The following is a 17,577-nucleotide window of genomic DNA, read 5'->3' on the forward strand; positions in this document are numbered from 1 at the left end:
GCAGACGGAATGCGTAGACTGAGCTACTGTTACAGTGGCGGCGGGGGTTTTTATCCCCGCCAATTTGTTTTTTCTTTTAAGTTTTTTACAGAACGTTAGTGGAGCTTAAGGCGCCACTCTTGTTAGAAATTAGAAACATAAATAAAAAAAGATAAATGAAGCAGACGGCGTTGGAGGGGCGGCTGCTCCATTACACTCTCCCCCCCAGAAAAAGGCGTCCGCTCAAGGGGCGTCGGACGCGGGGGAGTCCTGGGTCCTTCCGGTGGGTGAGGCTTCACCTCTTCTCTTTGCGCGATTCCGATGGCGAGCCTTATAGGCCTCGGTTCTCTTTGGCCGGGGCTTGAAACAATTCTTCTCATGATGGCGCCCTATTTGGCACCGGCGACACAAGGTGTACCGCTCGTCCGGTACCATATTGGGCGGCGCGGCTTGCGGAAGCTGCGGGTGGTGGAGTCGCGGCGGAGGCTCCTTGTCCGCTATCCGAGGTAGCAGCTGGGCGCACTTCCGTGGTGTCAACAGGGCGGAACAGGGGGAGCCCGAGCCCTCGACCACGGCCTCGTCCCAGTGGTGGCATCTCAGCGGGTCGATTTCCTCGACCTCGTCCAAACGGTGGCATGACGTTGGGATGGGTTTCTCGCCCTCGTCCCAACGGCGGATTTTCGGCTACGATGTTCGCCACTGGCGACACCCGACCAAAATCGGCTGGTCGGATTCGTATTTCGGGAACGGCGGTTGCGGCAGCAGATGGCGGAGGCACGGCGGTCGGCATGAAGGCCGCCGCAAGAGGTTCTGGAGGGGTCCAGTTTAGGGCCGCCTCGTATTGCTCCAAGGTTTCTCTCGTAGGGATTAAGTCCGCTTGGACTTCTTGGTGATGGTGGGGGATGGGGTCAGTCTGGACTTCTGCGGCGGCAGTATCGGCCGCCGCGACGATGAAACCCCGAGGAGGGGCGTCCAACGCGCGAGTCACGCACGGCGCGAAGAGGAGTCCCTCACACCGTAGACATGGGCAGATCATGGCCCTTAGCTGCCTCAAGCCGAATAGGTCCAAAATGAGAATGGGACTCTCCTCTTGGAAGATGAGAGGGGATATTACTGCGGACGTCTCAGCTCCCACCCTCGAGATCCTCAAGGCCGGCCCTTGGGCTATAAGCAGGTCCGGGGGACTGTCAGGCCATCTCTGGCGGAAGGCGAAGATTTGCCAGGTTTCTAATCTGGTTCCCTCGCGGCGCCGAAGCAGCCGCAGTGCCCCGAACGAAATTAGCGGGAAAGGGGCGGACATCATGATGGTGGCCGGCACTTGCTCCGAATGATACGGGGCGCCATTTGTCTCTATCACTAGCACGAAGGTGCCCATCGGTCCCTGGAAGGTATCAACAGTTTATTAGTTTGCGGTTCGAAACGTTTCCCACGGTTCTCGCGATATTGCTTGCCGCGCAAATGTAAAATCACGCGAAGTCACATCGGTGAGGTTATGCGCGCGCAAATAGTTCGCAACGTCCGGGCGCGACCGGAGAGTCTTATGCGGATATTGTTCTGGAGGATGATAGTAAATGTCCATCTCCGGACCTCCAGGCTTAGGATTCTTCCTCAACACTATCTCACGTCTCCATCCTCTTCGAAAAGGATTTACAAATCTCATTGGATTTATTGGAACAGGGTTGGACACTTCTACTTCGTCTTCCTCAGATTCGGAGGGAGAACTGGAAGTGTCAGGGTGAGATAGAGGAGAGGGCAGAGGGAGAGACTGCTCCCTTGAGCTCCTATCAGGAGAGGACGGTGGAGAAAGGTCTGGCGGTATCCGATTCACTCGGAAGACCGCGGGAGGATCTGAGAACAAGGCGAATGCGTCTGGCTCAGATTCCTCAGGAAGATCAGAGACTTCTGGGAAGGACTCTGGAACTTCTTCCGACGGGGAATCAGAGGATCCATTAGTGGATGAAGCTGAGGGTTGACGTCTCCTCGTTTCTTCTCCAGACGACTCGGTCTGCGCTTCTTGGTCGATCAACAGTCGTCGTCTTCGTTCTCGTCGAGTCTCACGACGTTCGTCACCAGTACTGACTCCAGCGTCCTGAAGCGTAGGTACGGACGGTGACGAGGTAGAACGGGAAGATGAACTACTTGACGTTGAGGATGACTGGCCTCCGGCCGGTTGGCAGACATCCTTGTTTGACCAATAAAGCTTTAGATGAGCGATATTCTCAATCCCTTTATTTTCTCCGGTTTCTGGGTCTTCTAATTTGTATCGCAAGCGGTCTAGCTTCTTCGCGATCTTGTAGGGACCATCCCACTTGGGACATAACTTAGCGGCGACATCACGTGCCGCTTGAGACAAAGGATGCGTCTCTTTCCAGACAAGCGCACCAACGGGAAATTCAATTCCTTCCCGCCTTTGATCGTAGTAGCGCTTCTGGTGTGCTTGCGCTTTCTTGGCAAGCTCTTTAGACAAGGCTAGTTGCTTTGCTAAAGCTGAGAGCGATGCGGACCTTTCAACAAAGTCCGCTACTGGCATCCCCACGTCTAAGTCCCAGGGAAATCTCGGTTCCCTACCCATGTTAAGGTAGAACGGAGTTCTTCCTGTAGTGGTGTGAGTAGTCGAGTTGATGGCGAACTGAATGAACGGTAAGTTCTCATCCCATCTTCGGTGATCTCGACCAACGAACATTGAAATGATTTCGCCCAGAACTCTGTTTGTGCGCTCCACGATGTTACTCTGTGGATGATACGGAGTGATGTATCGTGGCTTTACTTTGAACATCTTAAGAATGTCCTTCCAAAGCTGAGAAACGAATTGCGTTCCATTGTCGCTTACGATGGCCTTCGGACATCCGTAGCGAACTATCATGGAGACGAGTTTCTTCGCACACGTTCTGGCGGTGATGTTCTTCATCGGGTAAAGTTCGACAAATTTGGTGGCATAGTCCGTGAAAACCAGGAGGTATTTATGATGGTGACGGCTTCTCGGTAGAGGTCCCATTATGTCCACTCCCAGCAAGTCAAATGGCTCAGTAATGGCCGTAGGTTGCATGAGACCTGGACGTTTTCTATTGCGGGCCTTGTGCATCTGACACAAAGGACATCCGCGGACGTACTCGGTCACGTCCTGCCGGAACGATGGCCACCAGTATCTGGCTCGTACTTTGTCGAAAGTACGATCTCGACCTCGATGTCCAGATAGAGGGTGGTCATGAAACAAGCGGATGGCGTCCCGCCGGAACCGCTGTGGCAAATAGAGTTTTGCTGGTTGTCTACCATAGGCCTTCCGATACAAGACATCGTTCTTCAGTTCGTAGTACCGATGTCTTTGTGGATTATCTCCTGATAACTGGACTATGATGTCTTTTGTGGCTTGTTCATCTTGTTGGGCTTTCCGCACTTCTTCCAGCGTGAAAGAGTGGTACAATGCGTGATTGGCGGGAGGAGCTAATCCGCTACGGGTTGAGGACGAGGTCGACGTCATTGAAGAGGACTCCGCTGGACTGGAATCTTCTGACGAGGACGGTGAAGTCATGTCTTCCAGCGACATGGCTAATAGCGAAACAGGCGCTCTTGATAATGCGTCCGCAACCTTGTTCTCAACTCCCTTCTTGTGTATGATCTTGAAGTCATACGTTTGCAAGTACATTGCCCAACGAACAAGACGAGAGTTCGGTTCTTTCAGTGTGAACAACCACTGAAGTGCTTTGTGATCAGTGATCACAGTAAATGGAATGTTTTCCAAGTATGGTCTGAACTTTCCAACTCCCCAGTAGATGGCAAGACATTCCTTTTCCGTGGTGGTATATCGTCGCTGGACGTCGGTCAGTTGCTTACTGGCATAGGCTATAGGTACCTCGACGTCATCTTGGATTTGCGACAGGAAAGCTCCAAGTCCGGCGTCGCTAGCATCCGTTGTTAGGATACACGGCAACTTTGGGTTGTAAGCCGCTAAAGGAGGCGCCATACAGATCGCATCCTTGATGGCCTGGAACGCTTTCTGCTGTTCTTCTTTCCACTGGAATGGAACGTCTTTCTTCTTAAGATGATTTAACGGGGCAACGATCTTGGAATACCGCGGGATGAAGCGTGAGTGCCATCCCGCCATGCCCAGAAATCTTTGGATTCCTTTTACGTTTTTCGGGATTGGAAAGTCTATTATAGCCCTAGTCTTGGAGGGATCAATATGGATCCCTCTTTCATTGACAATATGCCCTAACACGGTCGCTTCGCTTTGCGCAAAGCGACATTTCTTGGTCTGAAGCGTAAGGCCTGCTTCAGACAGTCGGTGAAAGACATATTCCAGGGCTTGAAGATGGTTTGCCCAGGTACTGGATGGAATGACGATGTCATCCAGATAGACACAGATGGAAAAGTGATGTCCATCCCTGAAGACTTCGTCGATGAGTCGTTGAAACGACGACGGCGCATTGCATAGACCGAACGGAAGTACTTCGAATTCGTACTTTCCCGCATGCGTGATGAAAGCAGTCTTCGCTTTCGCTTGCGGATGGAGGTCTATCTGCCAATAGCCGCTCTTTAAGTCCAGTGCTGTTATGAACTTCGGGGCTCCCATTTTTCCTAATAGTTCTTCTATTCTCGGAAGCGGGTAAGGGTCCTTCACGGTTACTTTATTCAAAGCGCGATAGTCGACGCAGAAACGTATCTTTCCGCACTTCTGGTGGACAAGTACCACCAGCGACGCGTAAGGACTAACGGATGGCTTCACGATACCGTCGCGGATCATTTCGTGAAGGTGGTCTTCAATTATCCGCTTTTTCTCGTCACTAACACGATATGCGCGTTGACTAACGGGAACATCGGTGGTAGTGTGTATCTCGTGATACACTAAGTTAGTTCGACCCGCTTTTTCCGAAAATAGTTTTGGAAATCGTAGTAGTAAAGTTTTTAAGTCTTCCTTCTGTTTAGGACTCAGTGTAGGCGACGCGACAGCTTGTTCTACGTCCTCGATAATCTGAGGTGTTGGAGTCTTTAACCCCGGGAGATTTAACACGAATGGAAACGTTGTTCCGTCAATCTGACAAGTTTTTGTACCGAAGTCCAAAATGGCACGATGTTTATAGAGGAAGTTTTTCCCCAAAATAAAATCGTTTGGCAATGACGGAACGACGTGAAACTCTTGCTTTAGTTTTAACTGTCCTAAGCGGAAGTCTATTCGCGCGCGTCCCTTCGTGAAGGTATAACGTCCATCGCCTAACACTATACACTGAGTCTCTTCTTCTTCCGGAAGCACTAAGTCTGGTTTCAAAATTTTGACTAAATTACGCCACTGATATAAGCTGATAAAACAAGCATCAGCGCCTGAATCTAGTCTGGTCGCGAAAGTCCCATGCGAATATACGGCATCTATGGCCACGGGAGGATCAACCTCACAGCGACGCACATCCATAGAGCCAAATTCCATAGGGGGCTTTACTTTCGTCGCGCGGCGGGAAGACGATCCCCTTTTTGCCTTCCCGCTTTCGCGTTTCCCGAAGCGTGTTTTTGCGCGACCTCTTGTTTGCTCGGACAGGCGGTAGCATAATGCCCTAAGCATCCGCACTTATAGCATTCTATGTGACTTAAGTCGTTTTGCTCTGTCTGAGCCGGTGTCGGTTTATTGGAAAGTCTTGCGTTTGGCGTCGCAACCTTTGATGTCGCACCTCCCCCCTGCGGTTTTGTTAAAACCGCGGCTGTGGGAGAATTTCTTCTCCCACTGGATTTACACGGGGTAAACTTTGCACTGTCTCTAGGATACAATGCGCTAGAAGGGGTCGCCCGTAAAATTTCTTCGGTTACGCGGCCCTTCTCTATGAAACTGCGCATTGTCCTTATGCTGTCATTGAAGACATGTATGCGTATCTCGGGGAGTATATTCTTTTTACAAATACCAACAAGTTCTGAGTCAGTGTATGGAACACGTAAGTTCTGATTCATCGCGGTAATACTCGCGATATACGCGTCAAAAGAGACACTAGCAGGTTGTTGAAACTGCGCTATTTCTAGGCGGAGGGATTCCTCCGCTCGCCCAGAAAAGAAATAGTCTCTAAATGCGCCTTTCACTGCACGACACGTTAATGCTTGATTTGGCCTATTTAGGTCTCTAAACCAGATTAACGCACGGCCCCTTAATATTTGGGGTAGAAGCGCGATAATGTCGTTTCCCGACATGCCGTGATAATCCGCGAATTCCGACAAGGTCCGAAGGAATTCCGGCGCGCTTTCTCCTTCGACCCCGCTAAATATTAAGTGAGGGGGAGGTATCGGCCTAATTGTTGCGGCTGGTCTAGTGCCGATGTTCGCTAACGTAGCTGCAAGCGTGTGAATGGTTTGATACAAAATGTTTGATGCCGCACCTTGCGGTGGCTGCGGTGGAGGTTGGACACCTCCAGCCGCTTGTCCTTGACCATGCACAGGACTATTTCCAAGGCTTGGAGGGGGAGTGTTCCCAGTCGGGGGAGTATAGACTCCCGGTAACTGCGCGTTAATCGCGGCGATCAAAGCATGCGGATCGGGCGGATTCATGACGCGACAGTTAATTTGGTCAAGCAATGGCACAAGTAGTTCGCACAAGTACGCGTTTAATTACAAATGGCAATGTCAGTCTAACGGATCCTGGCAAGCTCGCCACTTTATGTAACCGTAAAGTTTTAAAAGTAGGAAAGGGGCCTAACTTCACGATTTCACAAAGAATTTAAAGAAAACTAACAAATTAAAGTTCCCAGGTTACCCGCTTAAAGATCTTATTGATCAAGACTAAGTATTTACCAGATAGTCCATTGTTGTCAATAAAACGCCGTAGTACTTGAACTAATATTTTTATTCCGAAAACAAAACACGTCTCGACCTGCAGACGGAATGCGTAGACTGAGCTACTGTTACAGTGGCGGCGGGGGTTTTTATCCCCGCCAATTTGTTTTTTCTTTTAAGTTTTTTACAGAACGTTAGTGGAGCTTAAGGCGCCACTCTTGTTAGAAATTAGAAACATAAATAAATAAAGATAAATGAAGCAGACGGCGTTGGAGGGGCGGCTGCTCCATTACAGTCGATTTAGTTGTTTGGCATTATAGTATATATCAGCCTTGCTACGATAAATTGAAAGAAATGGGAGTAATTATGCGTCAAGGTTTACCCGACGTTACTATATACGATGGCTCTAAAACAATATTAAACGTCTTAGACGATCTCATGTGAGAAAATAAAAATAATATTTTATCAGAAATATTTACTAAGCAATCGCACCATAGGAAATTATTCGTCATCACCCTTTTACAAAACATTTTTGAAAAAAACTTGTGAACAGCCTCCTTAAACGCGCATTACATGATTCTTATGAAAACTGTGAGAGATCTTATGCAATTAGTGGCTCTCTCAAAACAATTGGCACCCAACAACTCTAAATTTATTGTAGAATGTTATCTGGATGCGACTGAAAAACCACACGGGTATTTACTTTGCGATTTAACCCAGAAATGTCATTCCGATTTAAGGTTAAGAACAAATATTTTACCGGGGGAACAAATAGTCATCTATACTCCAAGAAAAAAACGATATAAATAAACAGCATTTCCAAAATTTAATCATTCTTTACGATGTCACCACCGCGAAAGGTCAAGAAAACATCGGGTAATAAAAAGAAAAGTTTACCCGCTAAAACATCAATTTGATAGCAGCGTTGGGGCAATTAAAAAAACCTCAATGATTAGCTATTCTTAAAAATTCTAATCGAGAAATTATTGATTCAATCAGCGAGTGCTGTCATAACGCCTTACAAGGAGCTGTCAATCTGAAACCAGACGTATATAATAAATTGTGTAAGTATAAGAAACATTCGCAAAATTGCTTGCAAAAACACTCATTGGAAAGCCAAAAGGACCATATTATCTAAACAAACAGGAAGCGGTTTCTTTAGTGTCCTCTTTCCCGTAATTTCAAGCCTTTTAGGTGGCTTATTCTCAAAATGAATAAAACACTAGTTTACGCTAATAAAATGACATAAGTACCCTTGGAGCAACAACAACAACCTGAACAAAGTCATAGCCCATCAAATCAATTAATAACATCAAATAATGAGATTTCCAAAAACCATACAGTGTTATCGGAGTTGGATAAGGAGATGAGCACGATTATCTCAAATCAATCTTTAGATGAAATAACCAAATGGGTTTTTTATGAAGAGGCGATAAAGTGCTACCAAAACATCTCGAAACCCCGCCCATCGAATAAACAAGACAGCTGGATTAATATGTTTCCCCTGAAATATAGAGGAGCGACCACTTAGCAAGTAACGCTCCTAGTATACGTTGGGATGACTCAGGGGTTCTTTTCGTGAACGACCTTAAGATCCCAGATTCAGATATAGTTCAGCTCGTTTATTTTACTATACAACCTACCTTCTTCAATAAGTACGGAGTAGCCCCTTCACTCGTAGGTAATCTACCGACGGGGTGGACAGAATTTCAACCCTTTGTGCAAAACTTTCTAGCGCCAAAAAGCAAATCAACGTCTCCATTAGCACCGCCCCCCTCAACCAAGGCATCGCCCAGTTCTGTACCGCTGAAGAATCGGCTTCGACCCCGAACGTATATAAGAGCGAAGAAGAAATTAACTTTCGACAATAAGACGAGCCCTTTAATTTCGAAGAAACAACCTTTTAAAGCCGAGAATACATTATGGGAGGTTTATCGAAGCTCCAAAAAGTAGAAACTTTAAAGAATACTTATCTCAACAGCAAACACCGGTAAGGGTTCACTGGTTTAAACCCATTGTACAAGGTTGTCAAATCTCAAGGTATTTCGAGAAACGAAGTCAAAACCTTTCTAGAAACCACTGACGTTTACACACTGCATAAAACAGCTATACATAAATTCAAAAGGCGTAAAATCCCCGTCTTTAACATCTCGGATAGAGTCGAAGTAGATCTGGCTGATCTGGGGTCAATCGCTAAATACAATGACGACTACAGATATCTTATGGTGGGCATCGACTGCTTCTCCCGAAAAGCTTTTGTAGTACCCATGAAAAGAAAACACGCGACCGAGGCTACGAAAGCTCTCGAGGTTATCATCGAACAAAGCAAACCTAAAGCCATCTGGTCTGATTTAGGTAAAGAATTTATTAATTCGCAGACGCAAAAACTTCTTAAGAAAAATAAAATCAAATACGGCTCTATGACGTCAGAAAAATTCCACTGTCCATTTGTAGAACATTTAATTTAAACTTTTAAACATCGAATATTCAAAATGTTGACTCATTTTAATTCTCATAGATATATAGATCATTTGACAGACATAGTTAAAGGCTACAATGCCTCTTATCATTCCGTAATAAAAATGACACCCGACAGTGTTTCCCCCTCTAACGTTCTGGAAGTGTACAAAAACATTTACAAACCGGAAATGAGTAATAAGCCTACTAAAAAAAGACGTCAAATTTCGTGTCGGAGATTACGTAAGAATAAGCAAACTTAAACCAGCATTTTCTAAAGGTTATGAGCCAAATTTTTCAACGGAAGTATTTGTCATTTCCTCTATTTTGAACTTCAGAAAACCCGTATTATATCGTTTGAAAGATTTGGACAGCAAGCATATAACCGGGTTGTTTTACTCTGATCAGCTCATTCGAACAGTGAAGCCCAAACTGTTTAAGATAGGTACTATACTCAAGAAACGTAAACGTAAAGGGAAATTAGAATATTTTGTATCGTTTATCGGTCTACCTAAATTTTTTTAAAAAAATTTACAAATTTTTTTATACAAAACGGCCGGTTGAGTATCTGCACTAGTGCAGAGAACCCTCGGAATAGTACTTCTTCCCAGATCTCATACACTAGTGCAGCAGCGAGCGGAACCTCCAAAAAACGCGTCCGGCGGAACATAGCCAACTGGCTCAGCTCGAGGGTTACACTGAGGAAGAGAGAGAGTAAAATTAGTTATTACTAGTTAATATTGTGTATATAGGAGGAAGAAACGTATATAGCTTACCGGAACCCTCGGCAATTAAAGACCAGGAGGCTGTAATAAAAATTGTAAAATTTAGATTAAAATTTTTGCGGAATAAAACCTTTAAAAATACTTACTCATCGGGGATGAAAATTGTATGGTTATAGATGACCTGCCTAACTTGGTTCAGCAGGTCATCTATGAAATCGTTATCTCCGATGACCTCCGCAAGTACCGCCAGGTACAGTGTGACTTGATATATTAAACTACGAATAAACAGAAATTATAATTTCACGTTATATTGCCCAAAGATACAAGGTCGACTTACAAGTCACTGTTGATGTTTAAATCGGCCTCTCCCGGCCGAGGCATGGCTAACCATGGGTAGTAGATAGCCGGGAGAGGTTGATACAATCCCCTCTAATCAATAGAGGGGATTAGGGCTCTAGGCTTAAAGTTGTCTGGTAGTTTTACGCCTTCGGCCGCCATTTTAAAAAAATGTAGTAATTAGAATGAAGTATCGAAGAAGGGCTTGTCCCCCGGGGTTTTCACCCAGTGCGACTGTCCGGGACCGAACCCATGGGGACCCTTTTGATGCGAGGCGAAAGCGCCAAACGCTACGCCACCCCACTATATCGGGATTAATGACGCTGAGCTAAGCCTAATGCTCTAAATGTTGGAGATTCAAGATGCTGAGCTATGCCTAACGCTCTATTTGTTGAAGATTATTGACGCTGAGCTATGCGTAACGTTCTATTTGTTGAAGATTATTGACGCTGAGCTAAGACTAACGCTCTATTTGTTGAAGATTAATACCTTACGCTCTAATTGCTGGTGATCAACAATGCAGAGCTAAGCCTAACGCTCTAATTGTTGGTGATCAACAATGCAGAGCTAAGCCTTACGCTCTAATTGTTGGTGATTAATGACGCTGCCCTAATCCTAACGCTCGATTTCTTGGGGAATCACGAGTCTAAGGCTCGAAACGTTTCCTAAAGCATTTTCTAAGGTTGCTGTACAAATGATTAGAGGAAAATTTCGTACTTTGTTTCGAAAGTGATCCACAAAGGACGTTTGAGACGACGGATTTTGTTTTAAGTAAATTTTCGAATTAATTTCCTCGAGGAGGAGGTTGAGATCTGAGGAAATAAATGTGATTTTAAAACGTATAAAAAAAATTGAGGATATCTAGACACTCACCTTTTTTCGATCGGTCGAAATTGTTGGAAAAGTTAAGGGTTTCAGCCTAAACTAATCTTAGTTGGGACTCGATAAACTTTTTAGCGACTTCAAACTCTTCGCCACCGCCAGTTGGCGTCACAACGTTCATTTGAAAAGTTAATTTTACATTGTCGACTTTGGAATTAAGGCCGTCTAAAGAGAGATAATTTTGCAAGGACTCTTCGATTTCGATAAACGCCTCTTGAAAGATGGAGACCTAAAATAAAGCGTTTATTTAAGTGTTAAATTATATATAAATGATAAGGAAAAGCTTCAATACCAAGACGGAGAATTGTTTTGTGATTAAGTTGAAAGCGTTGTATTTTAAAGTAACGAGGGTAGTAGAGAACAGTCGCTCTTTATCTATCTTAACATAAACACCGTATTTCTTCCAATTTGACAAGACAAAGTTCAGGGTTCCGGAAGGAGCCAAAATTTGAAGGGTTTTCTCGCTAAGTGGAAATGGAATAGTCCCTAAATGGCCAGGCTGAAAAAACATGATTCGAGGTTACGAGAAAGTTTCGAAGAAAAAAGAAAAAAATCAGAAACTTACGAAACCAATCCTATTTTCTTTTTGCCGAATGGCGTCGCTAATATGAATAAGTCTACTTTCCGGATCAGTTATTAAAACTATATTCGAATCTTGAAGGTAATCCCAAATTCTGCTCTCTCGTCTTCGGTTAAAACGCAATCTTCAATGACCTGGAGTTGGACGAATGGTTGAATATGTTTGTCCATTTTGATTTGATGAGTTTTATTTTCTTGATTTTTGGCAGCCGCTTTTTCTTCTTCCAATATTTGTCTAATTCTTTGCCTCGCTATGTTGAGGTCTAAAGACAATATTTCAGTTAGCCATGATTTCTATATATTTCTGGGAATAGATGAAATTAAACAGACATTTAATGGCTTGAGATTCGATTGGAAGTTGTTCGGAGGTCTTGTCGGTATGAATTTATTTTAAAATCTTAGTTGATTTTATAAGAAATTCATTCACATTTTTTCTTTGGCCCTGTCTAAAATAACGTGTAGTTCGTCACTTGGACTTAGAGCACTAAGTCGATCAATTTCGTTTTGACTGATGTTGGTTTGTGAAGTTTATGAAAAAAAAATTAGACTAAACGTATCGGCACTATTAGATAATCAATAAACGTAACAGCCGTACTTACCGTTCACTGTTTACTTTGACTAAGTCCTTGTTCTTGTCTTGTACGTTGGATCCCGAAGTTCGCCATTGTAGGAAACAATCGGTAAAAAGCTTCGCCATTTCCACTAGCACATGGGAAAAGCTGATTCCCCGTTATCCCGTATTAGCGGGCTGGACTGCCGCCCATGAAGCCAATAATTTTGAAATCGTGTTAAACGATAACCCCAATGAAAAGACAATGGTTGTGGCATACCATAACACTTGCCACATTAAAGACATGCTAAAGGAGGACTCTATTGTTTTGAACAGTATGGAAACAGCGGCCCTAAACCGCGTTTCGGGAGCTGTAAAGGAGCATCTTTTTAAGATACATGACCATGAAATTGTGTTTACACACATGGCCGATATTATCATAGAGTTTTATAACGCAATTTATGATAATTTATACGGGGATTACGAAAGCATACCGTGTTTGGATGGCCAACCCGAGAAACTCAACGCAGTGGTAGGATACTTCACCAAATTAATAACGTCGTACCAGGTCGAGACGAAATTCAACAATGTTCTTCAAGAAGAAAATCTTGAAAACTACTTTTAAAACTACAATTTCTTTTCTGTAATTTCGGGTCAGATAACGTTCATAAAAACCAGAATGCATTTACTAACTCATTTTTAATCTATATCTACTTGTTAATTTGTTTTTTTGGTGTTTAAAATAAATTGAATTGAACCGAAAAAACTGTTATATTTTCTAAATACATATCATACATTCCCTTTTCTTCTACTGTTTAAGCCTATAAAATTAGAGTTTAGAAAAAACTAAAAGAGAGTGAGGATGTCGGTATAAACCCAAAAATTTTACCCCCTTCTTTCCCCCCTGAAAGGAGGAAAAGAAGGGGGTAAAATTTTTGGTTTATACCGACATCCCTGGGGTGGGGGGAGATGGGGGGAATTGATGACGTCACGTGATTGTGTTGCGGGGGAGGAGAGGGGGGGAATTGATGACGTCACGTGACGTTGTTGGCGGGAAATTTGAATTGTTGAGCCACCTGGTGGTGGTTTTCTTGATGACGTCACGTGGCTGATACCTGTAGGGATAGGTTTATGCTATTGTAGGCTTATGCTATGGTAGATCCTGGTAGGCTTATGCTATGGTAGATTCTGAAAGGTAGGCTTATGCTAGGTTATTCTAGGCTTATTATTATTATTATTACAATCAGATTTTAAATCAAAAAACATTTAATTAGCGTGATAATAACATACATAATTAAGTTAAATTAATAATAAAATTAGTTAAATATTTAAAGAAAACCTCCTCCTTAAACTTGATTCAAGCCGTATCTGAAGATGTTTTTTCTATACCGGACTAATAAAGCGCCGTTGGTAGGGAGTCGAACCCTGGAATGGAAACTCAAATGTTGTTGAAACAACACAGAGCTGGACGCATTACCACCAGGCAACCACACGGTTTGTTAATAAGCTCCTTTTACACTTTTTTAGTCGCCGTATATGATTTTGAAATTGTTTAGCAATTTTCATATCGTTAATTTTTCGATTTGCGGTAAAAGCTTTTAGGAAAGCTTTCGTACTTTTCTTCTTACTTCCATGAATAAGATAGAGGGCACTATACTGCCCGCATACGCTACTTTCTAACCTCTGAAGATGTCGTTTACCAAAAGTCCATTTTCTGCAGTTTAAAGATAAAAATCTTCTTATACTAGGCAGAAATGGTGGTAAACCGTAGCTATCGAAATAATACCCTACACGAGCTCCATCTATGAAGGCCGATACCCAGTGAGACCCCTTTTCATAGTGCTGATCTAAATTTATAATTAACGATGCGTGATATCTGGTAACCTTAGGTAACCCATTTGATGCGAAAACACCCAAAAAGTTGGGCGTATCTGATAAAGCGAGAATCAAGTCTACGGTGGTAGTTGCTGACATTTTAATAATCTACAATTACGTTTCTATTTTTATCGATTTGAATCATGCTTTGAAATTCGGCGTATACAATGCAGACTGCGGCTTCGGGCAAAGGTTTAGCGAATCCCATGTCCAATCTTAATTGTTCTTGCTTAACGGGGTTCCAGTGGTTTGTTTCGCTAGCCGATAGGTCCGGTGTCAGATCAAAAGCGTAGAGGGTTAACCCGTTGGCAAACTCGTTGGGAGTAATATCGTTACCGTCGTCTTTATAATGAATACCGGTACCCGCGAACAATGTTTGATATGCTTGTATATACAAGTTTTTACCGAAATCAGGAGTCAACGGTTTCGAGGGTATTTGTTCGTTATCGAGGTACAGAGACAAAAAATTTAAATCCCAAGTTTTAAAGTTAAAGGGATTCAGAGCGTAACTGCCCTTGAACGCCGCGTTGGAGACTATTCCAATAATGACGCGATTAGGCTGAGGGCCTAGATATATATTGTTAAAACTCTCGGTGCTACTTCCGGTAGAGATAGTTTTAGTTTTAAGTTCGGTGCGCGTAAAATTATATTTGGCAGTACCGTTATTAAGCGCTGCTTCATGCGCTAACAATATTTTAGGACTGAGTTTATCTTTACGTACCGCGAGTGCAGCGTCTAGTATCTTGACTTTACAGTTTTTGAGAGTGGCTGTTTCTTCACACATTAAGGCAAACTCGTCCTTGTTGCGAGTAAACACGACGAAGAGATATTCGGGAATATTAAACACGTCACTAAACACGGGTGTAAAGAATTCAATCACGGCCGATTTAGCAGTTTTAGCCATTCGGGCGACGAAACCTTTATTTGAAAAGTCGTCGAATTTTCCGGCTTCGTCCTTTTCCCATCCGGCCATCATGAGGTGAGATTTTTTGGCCGCGGGTCCGTAATTTGAGACAGTTTCGATAAAAGAAGTGAAGGCGTAGTTTTGGGCGGCTGAAGAAACTCGGGTATTGTTCAAGAAAACATCGCAAGTTCTCCACAATGCATGGCCAGCGTTGTTCACGAAAGGTACCACGGCTGCATCAGGAAGATCACTTCCACCTTCGTTGGTGATTTTGACTTTGTTGTAATGCATGGTGTGGGCTACATCGATGTAGCTATCTCCATTGCCCGAGATGAGGTATTCGAGGGTAGAGCTATCACCAATGGCCGCCAAGGGTTTGGCCCATACACCTTGAGCATGTTCGACACTAGTTTGAATCGGCACAGGGGCAAAAATGTCCAATTCACTCTTAAGAGCTTGGAGAGAAAACATAATTTTTTCAGGAGCTAAATATATCGCGTGGCGTCTGCTTTGAATGACGGTGATAAACTGAAAGGCGTTTAACTTTGCGCCTCTTTATCTTTAATCCTGAACCTTGCTGTGCAGCAGTCATGTTCTCATAAATTTCCTGCAATCTCTTTTTCGCGGCACTTTTCACATTCTGACCTTGCATTACGTCACCAAGAATCTTTTGTCCCGTACTAATGGCTCTAGGTGCCAAATACTTTGCACCTCTAATTAATAAGGGGCGTGCCCCTCTAAATAACCCTTTCAGGGCGCTCCCTATCCCGTGACCTTTTTGGTGGGGGGTCCCGACAAATACTTTTGACACCCCTCCACCCCCTACATGATCTAAATAATACCTCCTATACTCGCAACGAGACTCTAATGTTTGGGGTTTTGGCATGGTCTAAAGTGTAGTTTACAGGTCGACGTTCCAAACTCGAATGACGCGGCTTGGCCTAAACTATTCCTTATATTAATGTCTATAGTATCAAAGTAACGTTTAGCAACATTAACGTAATGAGGAGAGTTAAATGATTTAGTTATAGTCGAACCGTGAGGTTTTTCGCTGTCTACGCCTACTATACGAAGTAGCGGGGCTACCGTATCGCCTATAAATTCATTAGCTACTATATCGTAATAAATAAACAATTGGTCGGGAACATAATAATTTAAATTAGCGGGAACAGAGCTTCTATACGATTGGCTGGTTTTATCTGAAGGGCAAGAGAAAGACGTACTTTGGCCTTTTGGGGTTTTAAACCCTAATATCCTTTTCAAAGTGGGAGAAAGAGCCAAGATACCGTTAGGTTGAATAGTTAAAGAAATATAATCAGAGAGGGGATCCGAATCAAATTTAAACTTTGAACCGTATTGAAAGCCGCTTAATCCGGAAGCTATTTGTTTAAGGAGGGCTTCTAATGATTTGTAATAACCCCAGGGAACTATAAAGGCCTCGGCTTTAACAATAGGCTGTGATTTTCCGTCCCGACATTTTTTATTTTCATGCGAGACCACCTGCACGTGACCTTCCTCACTGGGTATGTTAAAAAAGGACATTGGGTACAAAACTTCTACTAGAGCTACCTCCCAGTCATCCCCGATCAGCTCTATAGCCTGGGGCAACTTGGTAGTGTAAGAGGAGGTCTTGTTGTTGTCATAAATTTTCATGCTAGCGTTGCTCGGTAGCGTTAGGTAAAAGGGAGACTGCATCTTTAGCCGGAATCCAAGAATTCATTAAAGGGGGATAGCCTAGCCACTTTACAAAGAGCTCCTTTTGTCCTCTCCTAGTCCGCTTACGAATTACTTTCTCGATCTTGTACGTCTCGGGTCTAGCTACCGACTGAAGTTCCATCCCGTAAAACACCCCCTTTATTGGTTCCCCGTTTAAATCTTCTAGTTTGAATACCGGAGGGCGTCTGTCAATTTTTCCCACTATTTTAAAAACCTCTATTGTGTAAGTTCGCTCGTACCCTTTATCAAAAATCATCTTATTCCTACTTACTCGGACGTATTCGCCCACCTTTAATTTTCTCCCGTAAACTTTCTTTTCGCTAAAGTACTTTCCGTGTACATTTTTAAAAACCTGAAGGACATTGGTGCCAGTAACTTCCAAAGGAGTCATTTTTATCGCGGAATGCACCGAGTTATTGTAAGCATTTACCAGGTCATCTAGAACATCTATATATCTGTTGGTATTCTTTTCTGTAAAATACCTGTACATGCGTGACTTTAAAGTATGATTTAATCTTTCTACCATACACACTTTTATATCGTCATTCTCAGTTGTAAAAAATATAACCCCTTTCTCCTTCAAGTATCCTTGTAATTGGGAATTTCTAAATTCAGTACCCTTATCCGTTTGTAGCTTCCTAGGAACCCTCTCTCTAAAGACAGACTTAAAAGCCTCAACCGTTTCAACACCGCTTTTTGACTTTAAAGGTACGGCCCAAGCTCTTCTGCTAAAGCAATCTATTACGGTTAATATGTATTTGTACCCGTCGTTGTACTGACTCAAAGAACGCATGTCGTTCAAATCCGCCTGATATTGATCTCCTATGTTA

General features: G+C 43.6%; 1 protein-coding gene and 1 long non-coding RNA gene across 2 annotated transcripts; both read right to left on the reverse strand.

Moving 5' to 3' along the window:
- Positions 1-355: 355 nt before the first annotated feature.
- Positions 356-7,075, reverse strand: LOC149640870 (uncharacterized). Its single transcript, XM_089850523.1, has 2 exons — positions 6,742-7,075; positions 356-1,360 (listed from the first exon to the last, which is right to left on the reverse strand). The coding sequence occupies exons 1-2, from the start codon at positions 6,751-6,753 to the stop codon at positions 356-358; spliced, it is 1,017 nt and encodes a 338-aa protein (XP_089706649.1). The 5' UTR covers positions 6,754-7,075.
- A 2,559-nt stretch (positions 7,076-9,634) lies between these two features.
- On the reverse strand, positions 9,635-10,120 carry LOC149640871 (uncharacterized). The gene is made up of 3 exons (XR_016372081.1): positions 10,052-10,120; positions 9,957-9,986; positions 9,635-9,878 (listed from the first exon to the last, which is right to left on the reverse strand). It is a non-coding gene; the product is annotated as an uncharacterized LOC149640871 (long non-coding RNA).
- Positions 10,121-17,577: the final 7,457 nt, after the last annotated feature.

The sequence above is a fragment of the Phalangium opilio genome, unplaced genomic scaffold, assembly GCF_054372755.1.
Source record: "Phalangium opilio isolate 3A_F unplaced genomic scaffold, DU_Popi_V2 ptg000092l_1, whole genome shotgun sequence".
NCBI lineage: Eukaryota > Metazoa > Arthropoda > Arachnida > Opiliones > Phalangiidae > Phalangium > Phalangium opilio.